Source organism: Parus major, chromosome 1 (assembly GCF_001522545.3).
Source record: "Parus major isolate Abel chromosome 1, Parus_major1.1, whole genome shotgun sequence".
Taxonomy (NCBI): domain Eukaryota; kingdom Metazoa; phylum Chordata; class Aves; order Passeriformes; family Paridae; genus Parus; species Parus major.
In genome coordinates this window covers 5617429-5633193 of record NC_031768.1, presented here as the reverse complement: position 1 = coordinate 5633193, position 15765 = coordinate 5617429, and the positions used below count along the sequence as shown (strand labels likewise).

Below are 15765 nucleotides of genomic sequence, written 5' to 3'. Positions count from 1 at the left end.
CCCAAATTTTTCTAAATAAGAAAAAATGACACAGAAAAATGCAGGAGGTTTTCTCAGAGGATTTGAACAGCAGAGATAAAACAAAAAAATATATTTGGAAATCAGGAATAAAATCACTGTTTCACAGGAGGTGAAACAACCACTTTGCAATGATAACCTCAAATATGAAATGGATTACTCTCCAAAAACGTGTTTTCTGGCTTTTTTTAGATAGATGCAGTCTATTATTTGTAGCTCAGGTAACAAATGCATTCACTATAGCCTGCTTCCTAAGGAGGCTTCTGACTTATTTCAAAGTTTACTGTTATCTTTCAGATCCTTTTCTCCCTAGAAGAAAGCATCAAGCTAAAGAACATAGGACAGTTAAAGGTAAGAGTACAAAATCATGAGGTGAGAATTAATATTTGATAAAAGAGATTGCTAGTTTTCTTTTTTTTTTTTTTCCTGAAATACAGCCTGAAACAGGGTTTATTTAAGTTTTCAAAAATACTTTTTAAAATTCCAGTTTAATGACAGCATATCTTCCTCAGGGATAATATTCAAACTTTTCAAAGGCAATGCATTTAAGACATTTTAAAGAGTCATTTACATATAAAACTCTGCCAAGTCCTTTCCCACAAGCTTGGCTGAGCGAATTCTTCCAATATTTGTGTACATTTCAATGGTGGCATGGGACAGATCCTGTTTAAAAGAAAAGAAAAGAAACCATTATAAGCTTTATGTATTTTTGGCAGCTGTATGGTTATTTCACACAAACTCATAGCCAGTGATTAAGTTACTGTAATAAAATGCCCAGAATGAGTCACATTTGCCCTGAGCACAAAATACACAGCAGTTTGTAACAGGTCACCTTCACTCCTCCTGCAGCTGGTCATATCCCATATCTGTGAATGCTAAGTTATAATCAGAATAATTATTTTCACAAGAGTGCCTTAAAAGAATTTTGCTTGCATTCCCAAATTAAAGTTTATCCCTCATCTTTAAGCTTAATCTCCAGTGCAGCCACAGTGTCCAAGTGTCACCTTCTTCCCCTTGCTCACCTTCCTCCCCTTGCCCTAAGTTTTAATAACAGCAGCAAACATAAATTAGCAGTTACAACACACACACTGTGTTCAACCACCCAATTTCTTTCCAAAGTCCATAATAATCTCTGGCCAGATGTGTAAATGTATAAAAAACACATCACATCGTGACAGGATAAAGGAGAATGGCTTCAAACTGAGAAGATTTTATTTTTTATAAATGCAAATAAATTATCTTAGGTGTGTCTGTAAGTTTAAACTAATTCTATGTTCTTGTCCACTGAATACAAGAATTAATATGAGTATACATAAAATGTATATATTTACATGACAGCTACACAGAAAACCATCTTTTAGAGTGTATCTGATACTGAATTTCCACTGCATAAAAGTGCAGTCATAAATAAAAAGAGAAATGGAAATTCCTCTGGCAAACACTACAGATCCCACTTAGTTTCTTAAATTTAGGAAGTCACTGCTAAGCTTAGCAGAGATCTTCAGGTGCAATTTGGAACTGAATAGTAGGAGAAGGTGGCAACTCTGAAGATTTTAATTCTGATCCAGTTACACAGCTAGTCCTATAAATAAATGAAGAACAAAAGTGAAACCCAGTATCTTCAGACAAAATGTTTAGAGTTTTTTTCCTTTTGATAAAACTCTGTAAAATTGAATATCACTGTTGTCATGTTTCAAGAAAAGTATTCAATTTTTCTTCAGGTTTTTTCCAGAAAATCATATTGGCCATATGTAAATATGAGAAATTTTAAAGGAAAACTATTTAAGGGAAAAAAGTTTTAAAAAAACTAACAAAAACTGTCAAACCAAGCCCTCAAAAAATCTTGCGACAGTCAAGAGTTTTTTGTTTTATTTAACAATTTTCTATTTGAAAAACTAAACCAGCAAAACAAAAAAACCTGAAATCATTACAATGGCTCCTCAGCAGGGGAGCTGTCAGGAAATAAACATGCACAATATTAGAATCCTCACTGTGTATCAATCTATGCCAAATACAAACCTGCTATCCACAGATGTCCCACAGTTTATATATTAAAAAAAATCAACAGTATAACTTTAATCATGCAATACCCATTGCAAAATTCAAGCCCAAGCCATTTAAAGGGAAGCTGAATTCACACATCAATATTCTTCTGGGAAAGAATCAGTTAATTCTGAATTTGGGATAGCAGAAGGTGACAGCCATGACATTGGCTTTTTTAATATCTAAGTATACATACCCACAGATAATAACCTCCAGCTCATAACTGTAAATATTAAAGTTAACACAAATGTTTGAAACTTGGGGCCCCTACAGCCTGTTAAACAAATCAGCCTTGCACTCAGTGTGCAAGAAATAACCTTTGAGACCAAAATATGGAAATACAGATTTATGTTCTCAATGTATCTTCTCAGGTTTGAAAACTTTGGCCCTATGTAATCCACAGTATAAACACACAAAACTATTATAAATAAGCAAAAGTCATACTTACTAAGTAGTGTTTTTCAAAAGCTTCTACAGATGATAAGGCCTCTTTGAGTTTCTTGTAAGGGCTCTGTGATGCATTGGCTTTGGAAAAAAGCAGGACAAGAGGTGTCACTTACAAACACATTCCGAGAACAGCATCCCTCCATGCCCCATCCCTGCTTTTTCTCCAGTAGAAAGTGGAGAGAAAACTAGAAACTAATATCACTTTGTAGTTCCTGGTGCAGGTTATCCATTTGCACACAATCAGGTATCCTCCATTTGTTTTTCCAGTAATTTTATTTTAAATACTTGTCTGAAAGCATTAAGACCTTAATTCAAATCCAGTGTTGTTCAAGACCATTCATCTAAATGCTGGGAAGTGGAGTACCAATGGAAAAACTTACACTTGCAGCAGTAAGGAGATGCATTAATAATTAGAAAAACTAAACTGGCATTAAAAGAACTTTTAAGAGATAAAGTTCTATCAATGTGTTTGTGTATATGTAGGGATACTTGAAAATTCTTCTTACTGATGTACTTCTGTGCTCTGCATTTCAGACAATGTCAGCTATTGGGAGGAACTGCACTGTTCCTGGAAATACCTGTTTCAGGGCGCTCTGCTCCCAGCCCTGCTAACAGATCCACAGTCCTGTTAAGGTCTTCTGAATTGGGTCCCTTCTCTGACACAAGTCCACACAGGTAACCCAGAGATTTCAACTACAAGAGAAGCCAGATGCTTGCTTTTAATAGGCTATAAAATCAATATAAAACTCCTCTTGCTCTATTACATCATTCCATTTTCATTGCTTTCATATTATGCTGCTTACAGGATCCTAAAATTAACTGTTATTCTCCCAATATAAAGTAATTTGTTAAGGAACTAAATTGCATATAAGTTACTGACTTGAATATTGGAACATGCCTACACACACAGATCCTTACATGCACAACACCTAATCTGAGTAAATCCTTCTGGTTTTCATCACAAACACCAACAAAGCTTGAGATGTTCAGCAGTTATGACCAAAGATTATTTCTAATAGCTGTGTCTGTATTTTTGAAAACTGCATAATCAAGAAAAGCAGGCAAGTCTGCAGTACAGGGATTAGGTAGCTTGCAAATTCACCTGAAGTATTGTACTTAGGAGAAAACCTTCCTGAAAGAGATTAGCACAGCTAACAGCATTAATACAGTTAACTACCATAAAACCCCTTCTAGACAGCAGTTGGTGGCTCAAGATGCAGAATTCTGTCTTAAAGAAGCTCTTATCTATTGGCCATTTGGCTCATTTACTTAGAAAACTCAATCAACTACTGATTAAGCCTGCAATGGAATACAGGTCTCAGCTTGTCACATATGAAATGGGGATGAATATTAACCTTTTTTTTTTAATTTATTTTAAACCCCTCTTAATTTTGTCACTAGTTGCTAAATTTCTTCATTCAGTCAGTTCCACCTTACTGTCACTCATTATCCTGAAATTCTTCCCTTTACCCATTGTGTTAGAAAAATGATGGAAGGGAAGAACATTACCATCTTACATTGTAACTTATCTTCCATAGAAACTTCTAAGGAGCATAGGAAGAATCTGATGCACCAATTGCCATTTTAAACAATTCTTTGCTTCCTTTATTCTGATCTCCACCTCCCTCTTTTTCATCTTAGCAATAACTCTTCAAGGTGAAATTTCATTTCCCTGCTTTTGTAATAAAACAAGGACCTCAAAGGCTCAATTACAGGATTATTAAGTCTACTGAAAAATGAGCAAACTATGATTAAAATAAATAGCAAATATTCTACAGGCTATGCAAACAAAAAGGTGAGTCTTCAAAAGATGTTGGTCTTCAAAAACATCCACACACACCACAGGAGACTATTTCAGTAGTTTCTGGAGTTTACCTTCTTTCTAAAATGTTTTTCAACTGTGGAAAGCAGTAACAACCTCAAACATCACATCTTTCATAGGAAAAGAGTAAGAACTTGAAAGTTAGGGAAGCAGTTTAACCAAACTGAAAAGTTCACTTTAGAACATTTATGGTAAAGGCTGGTAACTGACAAATTGGAAATTATTTGTCTTTTTCACAGGACACCAAGGGTAATGCCCTCAGTGAAGGCAGGGGCCCAGTACTGCTGCACCAACATGCTGGAGAAATAGTGAGCTGTGTAAACAGACTGCTGTAATCTCCATTTTTAATGGTAAATGCATCCAAATCTGGGCATTTTTTCTGCTGTATCTGAAATTCACATGCTCTCCTGCTCAGCCAATGTGGACTGAGCTCATTCTAGAGTTTAATCAAACTAGTGATTAATTATCAAATGATGAGGAATGGAGGGAACAGAAAAAGAGAACAAACCCTTGTAATTCCCAGACTTCAAATGACAAAGGAAAAAATGAATATAAACATGGATGTCTCATCTAGACTAGATTCAGGAGAATGTACAGAATCCAGTATTATATTCTACAATAAAAAAGACAAAATCTGTTCCAGGGAAACAAATATTCTATTTCAACATTGTAATACCACCACCCCACACATCATTCACTCACCTTCTCCGTGGCATAACTCCACAGGCCAACTGTGTGGGAAATATTTGCATCTATTTGAGCCCTATCACAGCAGCCCTCTATTCTCTGCAAGACTTCCAAGCAACTCAAAAACACCCAGCAATCCAAAGCTCCAGGAGGAACTGAGACCTGGAGATGAACAGGTAAAATTAACTGGGAAATAAAACATTTTCAGATGAGAAAATACTTCAGCAAATGTACTGTATACAGCAAAACCTCTTAGAAGAGTTTACTCGCAGAATACACAAAGCACAGCCCAACTCTTGCTGCCTACTGAATAATTTATATATATTAGTTCACAAAACATATTAACTAGATTTGATACATTCATCAAGATGCAAGAGAAGGAAAGGAAGACTAATAGGTCTTGGAAAAATTCCAAAAATCTGAAAACTCAGCTTAAGGAAAACAGAGTTAGGAAAAAATTTCTGTAAATAGACTGCTACTTTCCTAAGGAGACATCAGTTCTAATTGAGACTGAAATGGAAGTATAGTGAAGTGTTAAAAACCTGGAAGAAACAAATTAGTCTCAAAGATTCCTTCACAAAAATAAGCTTATTCATCAAAGGATAAAACATCTGTCATGGACAATTAATTAAAAAATGGAGATGGAAACAAACAAAAAAATACAAAAAGAGAAGGACAGAGAAAGACAAGAGAGTCTGATACTAGAATCTTTTCAAGAATTAAGATAAAGATGAGCATAACTAAATACACGGAATATAGACACAATAATGGTGTTTCAAAATCCTGTTCATAACCCATGCAAAAATGTTCCTTTTAGAAAGACCATAAAAGTCCTGAAACCTATAAAAAACTAGATAACTAATGGGATAGAAAAGTCCAAAGTATGAGCACAATGAACTTGGAGAAATAATAAAGATCTGAATTCTGAAAGAATTTTCAGGAATACAAGGATCCTAAGAACAGAGTAGTTTAGATTTCTGCTGTGTGTTCAGTGGCCATGTTAAGAGGTTTGCCTGCATTAAGAAAAAGGATCACAACAGGGGGAAGTACAGGCTATGCACAATTAAGTGTCACTGTCTCACAGTCAGGACACTGCATTCAGTTTGGACCACCACAGCAAGAGAGGAGCAGCAGAAATGAGACAGTGCAGAGGAAAACTCCAAATAGTGGGTGCAGCAAAAGGGGAACTGAAGGAAAGGCCTTCAGAGATCTAGAAGACTGCATTTTGGAAATTAAAAACAAAACAAAAGAAAAAACACCACAAAATGCACACACAAATCATACTATCTGTGGGAATTACACATTAGTTTGAGAACACATGAAGGTGTTCAGCAAAGCATCTGAAGCAGATTTGCAGTTTTTAAATGCAGATGAACAGATGGAACTTACTACCACGATGTCAGACAGACAAAAGTTAGCAGCTGCTGTTATAATGGCACAGATAAAACTAACAGAGCACCCATGGGATGAGGACATGGGTAAGACACAAAGTGATATTCAGAAATAATCTCTTCTTTTTGTTACAGAGGATTAACCTGCATAACAGCATAATAACCACTTATTTCCTTCAATACAACACTGCTATAGATTTAAATTAGGGGAACTACAGTTCAACAGATTGGTAATAAATCCATGAAAAAGCCAGGCAAATAACTACCAGTTTAGAGAATAACCTTCTAGGTGAAAACTAAAACAATTTAACTAAACAGATTTGGTTCCCAGATGTGATGTCTCCAAATTTCTTGCCAAAGACATCCTCATGATGACACAATCATGTGCAGCACAATTGTTATTAAAGCATCATTTTGGTAACTCCCAGCCAGTGCTTATTGAATGCTGGTCAGCAACAGCTAAATTTGAAACATCTCATTAGATTTACATAGTGGAATAGATGACACTGACTCACTTCCAGCAGCTTGAGTTCCTGCACACAGTTGTGAAGAAGCTCCAGTGCTCGCTGGGAAACCTCCCATGGCCTCTGCAGGAAGATTAACAACGTGCACTGCCGAGAGAACAGGTAACTGCGCAGGTCCAGCAGCGTCGCCTCTTGGTTCTGAATCAGCTCTCTCTTCTCCATGTCTATTGGTTTCCGCAGAATTAAGCCATTCCAACTTCTCACTGGCTGGCAAAAAAACGTCAGCCAGTTTGCACCATCTAAATAAACAAAGTTAATATCCAAGAATCAACCACTGCTTTCTAGGAAAGCCTCTTCATCCTCCCTCCAGAGATCTGAGCTGCCTTAGTCCTTCCCAAGTTTATCACATGGATAAATGACTTAACTTCAAAAAGCAAACCACAAAACCACCAGAATTTCCCCAGCAAGCTAAGATAACTGAATTTCACATTCAATTTCCACAGGCATTTTGTCTTAATTCTATGTTTGTTATCAGTATAGTGACAACCTGTCTGTAGTTTATTTATTAGCAATTAAGCCTACCTGAAGTTCAAAACAAACAAGCTTTATCTGCTTAAGTATTTCTTACTCAGCAATCAAGGATGTGCCCCCACTTCCAGGTATTTCACTGGGTTCAGCACAAATCTGTTTCACTGCAATTACTCCTGCACTGTATTTTCACCAGATTCATAAAACATAGCTCATTAAAGCTGTTATATAACAGCATGTGCTTTAGCTCATAAAAACAGTTTAAAGCTATTTGATACTTCTTGCACAGTAATTTTTCTTGAAAATGAAGTTAAATCTTCTGTAGTGCAGATTAAGCACCTATTTCTACTAAGTTTTGGAGTGATTACCAAACATCTTGTGTAATTTGAGGCAACACTGAATGCACTTTTCCAGAAAGCTCTTTAGTGAAAAACCTAGCAGTCAGCTATAAAAACAGCAGCTGTATCTCAGCCAGATCAATACTTGTGTCATTTCACAGCTCAGGGTTCTGGTTGTAACAATCATCCCATTAGAGCAAAACACAGGTTTTCATTAAAAATTGCTTCTAAGACTCAGAGACAAGAAACAAAATTTTGATAATACTGTAACTGATGGACAATTGTGTTTGCACACAACATAAAACAAGAGCACAAACTGCCTGGTGCAGCCTCCCTGTGACTGCCCAAAGCACAGGACTGCTCAGCACAGTGCAGGGATCCCTGCACTCAACATTTAGTTCACATTTTCAGACACTTACCACCAGCCCCAAAGTTGACAACATATTGAGAGAACAAGGCATCCAGCTCATCATACTGCACCAGGGCATCCTCAAACTGCTGCAGCATCTCAAAGACAAAGGCCAGCTCTTCCTTTTGGCACACAAGCAATACAGGAAACATTATTTGTTATTATTTTGTAATTATTGACATTATTCATGTCTGGTATTACAGCCTATTACAGTATTATCCCCATCCATCCACAGAGCTATTTTTTTTTTTAATTTTAATTTCACACATAAATAAAAACCTGCCATTGGAGCAGATTTCTTCCCAACCCAGGGAGGTTCACAAAAAGAAATTTTGTACAGCTCTGCCAGTAAATTTTGATGTGTGTCCAGATCCTGATTCACTACAAGATATTGGTCATAAATCTATTAAAAGTTTGAATTTAAATAAATAAAATAATAAATGCTGAAGACTCATCTCCCATAATAGTATTCATGATTTCCTCTCAGTTTACACCATGAAGGCATCAGTTGCAGCACATCATAAAAGGGTTTTTTGTACACAAAACCAAACTGCTAAGTAGAAAAGGCCTCAAAATTAGATATATCCTATGCAAAAGACAGCACATGCAGTCAAAGGAGACATGAGGATGTGGTAGAGATCAGCACTGTACAGGGACAAGAAAATTCCAAAGGAATTGAGACTTTGATTTTATCAAACAAGGGGTTCTTGCTTTTCTTTAAATCAGCTAAAACAGAATTGTATTTATAACTACATAAAAAATAGAATTCATGGCACTCTCTATATGGATTACTTCAAAAGAGACACTTTTCTAAACATCACTTCCACAAATACTAAGAACAATCTGAACAAAGAAAACAGCCACATTCATATTAAATACCAATTGTGAGTTAGAGTGTGTATGCACAGTAATGGGACATTTACCCCAAATCCAAGATCAACTACTAAAACACTTTTTAGATGCAATTTGTTTGCTCCAATTGAGCTTCATAAAACTTTGACAAGCCTGAAGAGATTCTGCTTTTTTAACACTGGGAAACTGTATTACTGCATTAACTTATTAAAAGGTAACTCAAACCTGCTTTTAAACCAGTCTCCATAATTCCTGCCTCAACCCTCAAAGAATGATCAAAACATTAAAAGTACCAGAAATCCAACTACAACAAAAAAGCATCATTTTTAAAACTAGGACTCAAGTATTTTCTTCAATATCAAGAGACTCTTACCTGGACCATGAAGTACTCGCAGAAGCTCCATCCTGGCTCAGTCCTTTTCTCTCTCAGAGTTCTCATGTCATCTTCAAACTTGCCTAAGTTTTTGGTAAAGGACATGAGAAGCAATGTCCTGAGTTTGGTCAGGAAGGCATTCCAAGATTCCTGAGAACGGGAAGAGTCTTTCAAAGGGTCAGAAAGTACCACACATCTGTAAAGAGATTGATAAAACTGAATTTGAGGAGGAAAACATATAATTCACATATAAATGCCCAGTTGAATACTGTGCATTCCTGACAAATCCAGAGTGAACAATATTTAGTTTTTCTTCCACATTAATCAGAGGAAAAAAAAACCAAGGTTGAGGGTTATGTTTGTTTGTTTGGAGGCAGCTATGTTGGGGTTTTGGGTTGGTGGTTTTTTTTTGGCTGGGGCTTGGTAGCTTTTAAAAAACTTTTTCACATGATATAGTTTATGAGAAGAGTTAAGTGTTTTAGCCAGAATGAGTACTCTAAATCTTTTTTTTTTTTTTTTTTTGGAAGAAAATAATGGATACATTATTCTAACTACTTAAATATAAGTAATGCTGTAGAAAATCCTAGAAATTAGCCTAGAAAAAGAAAGTCTGCCTAGCAATACAAATCAGCAGAACAGCAAATATAGCTACTCCTGGTAAAGATTATAAAAAATACAAATCAGGATCTACTAGATCCTGATTAGATATCTGTATCAATATATCTATCTATATAGAAACATATATTTATCTCACTTGAAATAATCATCCATAATATATTCTTGAAATATCTCAATCTGGTTTTACACATCCTATTTGCTAAAACTCCCCCTGCTTTTCTCAGAAAATAAACAGATCCCACTGATTCACAAATAAATCGACTTTTTCAGAGCATCTTCCTTACACAGTTTTTCTATCACAATTTATTAACATCCAGAAAATTAATGATATCTCCAAAGACAGGAAGGTCTCTCATCCACATAAAACACTATTTCTGGTTAGAAACCCCTGTTTTGTTGGCTTTAATGAAAGTGAAAACAGTTTCATACATTCATTACTATTTCCTTAGAATAAAAACATCTGAAGAAACTAGACTCATGTCAATTGTTTCAGAGTGGAAAGGTGATTAAGTGACCAGCAAAGAGTACAATGGCAAAAAATCAGCCCTACTTCATATTCCCTACTAACATCACTCCCAATACCTGTAACTCTGGTAAGATTTTTCATGCTTCTAAGCAAACAAAAAACCCTGAAGGTCTAAAAGCTGATTATCATCACACTGTTCCCCTTAAACCTCTCTTAGCCAGGAGGAGATATTCAAAAACTATTTGAAACACATTTCAAAGCTGCCACAAAACCCAGGAAGAACTGAAAATAAAATTTCTCCCTTTATTCTTTGTACCAGCCTCCTTCTAAGCACAGATCTTACTGAGCCACCAGTCTGAATGCTGGATATCAAGGGAAGTCTTTAAATGTCTTGCATATGGAGATGAATTTATAAATCAGCACACCAGTCAAAAGATGAAAATGTTTGCAAGCCCAGGAATGCTCACCTGTCACTTTGCTTGTTACAGAAGTCATTCCTTATTTTATCTACGATAGAGGTTCGGGGAAGGATATTGGTTTTGTTCTTTTTCTTGGCATCACTCTCAACCACCACAATCAGCCAGTCCACTGAGCTGTGAGCTTTGAGAACGTTCTGCCACTTGGTGATGTCATCCTTGACTGTGGTTTTGTACACTTCCGTGTCCTGGGATGAGAAGTGTGAATCATCAAATCAAACAAACATTCTGAACAATTTCAAAAGGCAAGTTTTGTTCCAAAAGAAGGCAAACAGAAAGACATATCAAATGGAATTAGTGACAGTAAGTTCACTTACTGAAAAAAATTAAATGAGGTAAAGCATAGTGAAACTCTAATCTTTTAATTTAATTGATTTCCAGTATTTTGGTTAACAGCAAATATAGTATTTGGTACATTATCATTCTTTAGATGACTGAAATTAAAATTTTTAAACATCATTTAAGATCTTTATTTTACACCTTCTAGAGCTTTACAATAAAAACATGTTTGAAATTACAAAGCCAAACTCTTTTATTTTCACATAGTAACAGAAGTGTGATATTTGCACCTTCTGTACTGCTCAAATCTCAACCTGTTTAAAAGCTTTTTCATAAATATATATTTTTTTAAAAAACCAGAAGCATTGTTTGGAATTATTTTGCTTCTGGGTTGATGTTACACAAATATATTCAGATAATTCTTAAGGCTGTTCTTTTTGACTGGTCACAGATCAGATGTCGCCTGTGTCCTTCAAGTGGATAATTAATTCACAACAGAGGCAAACCAAAAGGCAGTGAACTGGAGATAAACAGGATTAAGACATTCCAAATCTTGCCCAGTTAAACTGCTGACATCCACCAGTACCTGACATACAGAGAAGATGGAACTAAAGGGAAAAGAGCATAACTTTAGATTTGAGTGCAACAACAGATCATAACTGAACTAGCCTGGCCACATTTCTGTGTTACGAAGAAAGTGCCTTGTGCCACTCCAGTATCACTGTAAGATCCTGAGCCTTTTTGTGACAAAGTACTGGAAACAGGTTATTCAAATGCCTGTCCTCTTAGTGTCAAGTAACATTACAAAGATACTACTTTTGGAATGAAGTGCTCAAGGTAAGTTTTGTTTCCAGCAACATATCAGGTATGCATGCTTATGCAACACAGACTTAATTGCTTTGACTTTCTGTTTGTGCTGTCTGTTATTTTCACTTGCTTTCCATGCTTATGTGAACAATTTATTTTTAAAATTTGAGTTTTTCTGAGTACTTACACAACATTCTGTCCAATAAATATGAAGGAAGGGAAAAGTCAAAAGGGCTTTATTCCCCTCTTTGGGTAGTAGCTCCTCTTTAAACTGCACAAAGTTGGATTCCAGGTGAATCATCTTCGGAGCACGGCCATAAGACCTACAGAGTTTAAAAACTGAAATTAGTGGACAGAACAGAAAAATGAACATGTGTTGTGGGGAAGAGAAATAAATTGAAATACTCTGGCACTGGAAACCCATAAACTACACTCACTGCAGTTTGTATAAAGTCAACTAAATTTTGGTATTGCTTGAAATAAGATAAAAGCTCCTTTTTGAAGAACAGAAGCTAGAAGCTCTTCCGCTTTCTTCCAGTAAAAGATTTTCTGTATCTCTAGGACAAGTAGAAAACACCAAATAGGAGAATTCCCCAAATATTTTTTTCAAAAAAAAATCACAAAACAGTGCCATACCAAGATTTCTGAAGGGAAGTACATCTAACTCCATGTGAGGTCTACCTATATTCTCACTGAGAAGAAAACATATCACTTTCTGAACACAGCTGCCAAAGTACATCAAAGCACACCAAGACAAATCTGCAAACCACAAAATCAAGAGGAGGAACACAGCATTACTATAATTTTTCTTCAGGCAAAGTTGAAGGGTTGAAAAGATCATCCTGAAGTGCACAACATTCACTTTGATTATCTAGTTTCTCCAATTTCTTCAAATCAGTTCCTCTGTTCGACTCAATTTACGGTAAAAGCTCCTCAGAACACAACAAATACATATTTACTCAAGTCAAAAAATGGACATTGAGACAGTATCACAGAATATAATGTAAGTTTACCTCCTCCATTCCATGGGTTCTCTAGGAAGCTGCTGAGAAAGTGTAGGATACAAGGAAGTAAATAAATTCTGATCTCCAGCACCTAAAAATGAAAGGCATTCATATATTAGCATGTGCAAATTATAGAATATATGTTAATATGCTATTCTACTAATGGTCTGCTTTTATTAAGAACATTTAATTTTGTCTACTATGTGGAAACTGGAGTCCAGCATAGAACTAGATTTTTTTAAATCACTCACAAGACTTAATACAACACTTTTAAGCAGGCACATAATACATACACTGTTACAAACTTCCTATTGTGATTTTCCACACAGCAACATAATCCATATACCAAAAAGAGTATTATAAAGCTGGTCCAACTCCAAAAACAAGACAAGCAGCTCCTTAGCTGGAGTCTTTGGTTAAAAAAATGAAATAAAATAAAATTTAAAAATACTCCAGAATTTAGACTTCCCAAACCAGAAGACTGGGTAGAGAGTGGTTCCTATCCTTCTGTAGCTGGTCCTACCCCAAGAAAATTTGGTTTAGCACGTTTTGTGCTTTACTGGACATCATTCCTCTCTCCTCTTTATCTGGGGCTGTTAATACAAAAACACAAGAATACAACCCTGCTCTTGAAGTCTTCAGAAATATGAGGTCTTTTAACACAATGCAGGTCCCAAACACCTACATTAAATACAACACCATTGCCAGAGCTCCTTCTACACAAGTTGGGGCAAAATGGAGTGTTTAGCACATGAAAAAAATATATTACCAGTAACCCTTCAACAACAATTCTTAAATTCTCTTAGGTACAAGGAGCCTATGACAAGGACAAAACATTAACTAAGATTTTAACAGCCTTGTACACAATTCTGCTATTTCCTGGTGGTTTTCCTTTTCACAATCATTCTGCACACCAGAAAGGGAAGCTCTTCTCACCTTCCTGTGGAACTGGAAGCTGCAGCTGAAGAAGTATCTGACATTCTTTCTTCTCCCTCCCACCCCCCAATCTCACAGCTAGACACAAAACCAGGCATTGCCTCCTGCTTCCTTTATCCTTCTTTAGTTCATCTTAGAAATCCTTTTCTAGTTCACTCTCTTTTCCCCAATTTTATCATATATATTATTATTTGCACATACAGTATTTTGATGACCAGCACTAGCACAATACTGTCACCACACAATAAAGTATATTAAAAAATTAAAGTTTACAAGTCTGATTAAGTGCAAGAACAAGCAAAAACAGCTCTTTTGATGCCTGACCACATTAGCTATTATTCAACAATGCAATTTCATAAAACAGCTAAAAGCCAAAACAAAAACAATTAATACTTTAGCCCTATTTCTCCATAAAAGTACTTTATGCTTGATCCTTCACCTTCATCCCATCTGAATTAAGTGTACCATACCAAATGCTATTTAAGACCACAAACAAATGCCCTGAATAAATACTGAAACAAGTGTTAGTCATATTGTTAATGCTGTTTTATACCAAGTTACACCTCTGTGAGCCAAACCAAGAAGAGTCTATTGATTTGCAACTCATTACTGCCCACAGAGAGTGAAACATGGCTTAGTAACTTAGCATCAGCACAATGACCATATCAAAATGAGAGTCTGTGAGCTCAAAGTCTGCTGGAAAGAACAAGCCACATATTTTATCTCTGTAGCATAGCAATGTATTTTTCCTGCACCTCAAAATTCAATGATTGCCACAAAAATATTCCAGGATTCAACATTTTAAGTAAAAAGGACTGCTACTGAATACAGAGGAACTAAAGGATAATGTGTAAGCACCCTGCTATTCCAGACAGACACATCACATTATCAGCTTAAAACGGGTATATTCATTTTAAAACCAGTCAGCTTTTCCTCCTGCATTGGTTTTGAGGGCATATCAAATACACATAAGAATGTGTTTTATGATCAAGGCAACACAGCCCCCTAGGATTAGAAGAAAAGTGATAACAGACCTTCAATGTGAAATACATTGGCTGTCTTTGAACGCAGACCAAAGCTGCTACCATGTATTTCCAACACCCAAAGGGCTGCAACATTTCATGTTCTGCTCAACTGGACCCTGTATCTACTGTAATCAGCATGTTTGAGCTGATCAAGCCAAGAACACTAAAAGTGAAGTTATCAGCAGGCAACACCAGCACAGCACTGACACAGGACCAACCCTGAGACCAGTAAGTACATCAAGGAATTGTAAGGGTTGTCAGCCTGGAAATATGCACAATAAATTGTGAACTGGGTGCTGCTAGGCTGCAGGGAGGGAGGGGAGCACCTCACAGCAAGCAGACGAGCACGACCTGTACAAATAAGAGAACATAAAGTCCCAAAAGATCACTATTTCTGGAGTGGTGTTGAGCAAGTTTCCTACGACACAGCAGACCTCAAGCATGGCAGAAGTCTCATTCTCTATATATATGATGCCTCAGTAGTTGGTGTACCTATGATCTACTTTCCAAAATATTAAAAAAAAAAAAAAGGAAAAAAATAAGATGGAGAATAAAAAATAAATAAAGGAGAAAAAACAAACAACACCACTACAGGAATTTTTGCTTGTATCTGACCAAATTCTATGAATTTGAAATGAAACATTCCAAAACCCCAAGTAACCCTGGAATTCAAACTTAGGAGTAAACCCAAAACATCTGCACAAAAGTCTGAGAATTGCTTCAAAGATTTTGTTGTAGGAGTTTTTGTATTTTTTTGAGCGTTGGTGAGGAGATTGTTTTGT

At 36.1% G+C, this 15765-nt stretch overlaps 1 protein-coding gene across 1 annotated transcript in view; it reads right to left on the bottom strand.

Moving 5' to 3' along the window:
- TRAPPC10 (trafficking protein particle complex 10) overlaps nucleotides 1–15765 on the bottom strand; it is a 37844-nt gene that overhangs the window by 15223 nt on the left and 6856 nt on the right. The window contains exons 2-11 of the mRNA XM_015630270.3: nucleotides 13032–13113; nucleotides 12206–12341; nucleotides 10924–11120; nucleotides 9373–9568; nucleotides 8158–8269; nucleotides 6924–7171; nucleotides 5033–5179; nucleotides 3087–3201; nucleotides 2510–2586; nucleotides 590–681 (exon numbers count right to left, since the gene is read on the bottom strand). Coding sequence (XP_015485756.1) covers nucleotides 590–681; nucleotides 2510–2586; nucleotides 3087–3201; nucleotides 5033–5179; nucleotides 6924–7171; nucleotides 8158–8269; nucleotides 9373–9568; nucleotides 10924–11120; nucleotides 12206–12341; nucleotides 13032–13113 — 1402 coding nt within the window. The remainder of the gene's footprint in view (nucleotides 1–589; nucleotides 682–2509; nucleotides 2587–3086; nucleotides 3202–5032; nucleotides 5180–6923; nucleotides 7172–8157; nucleotides 8270–9372; nucleotides 9569–10923; nucleotides 11121–12205; nucleotides 12342–13031; nucleotides 13114–15765) is intronic.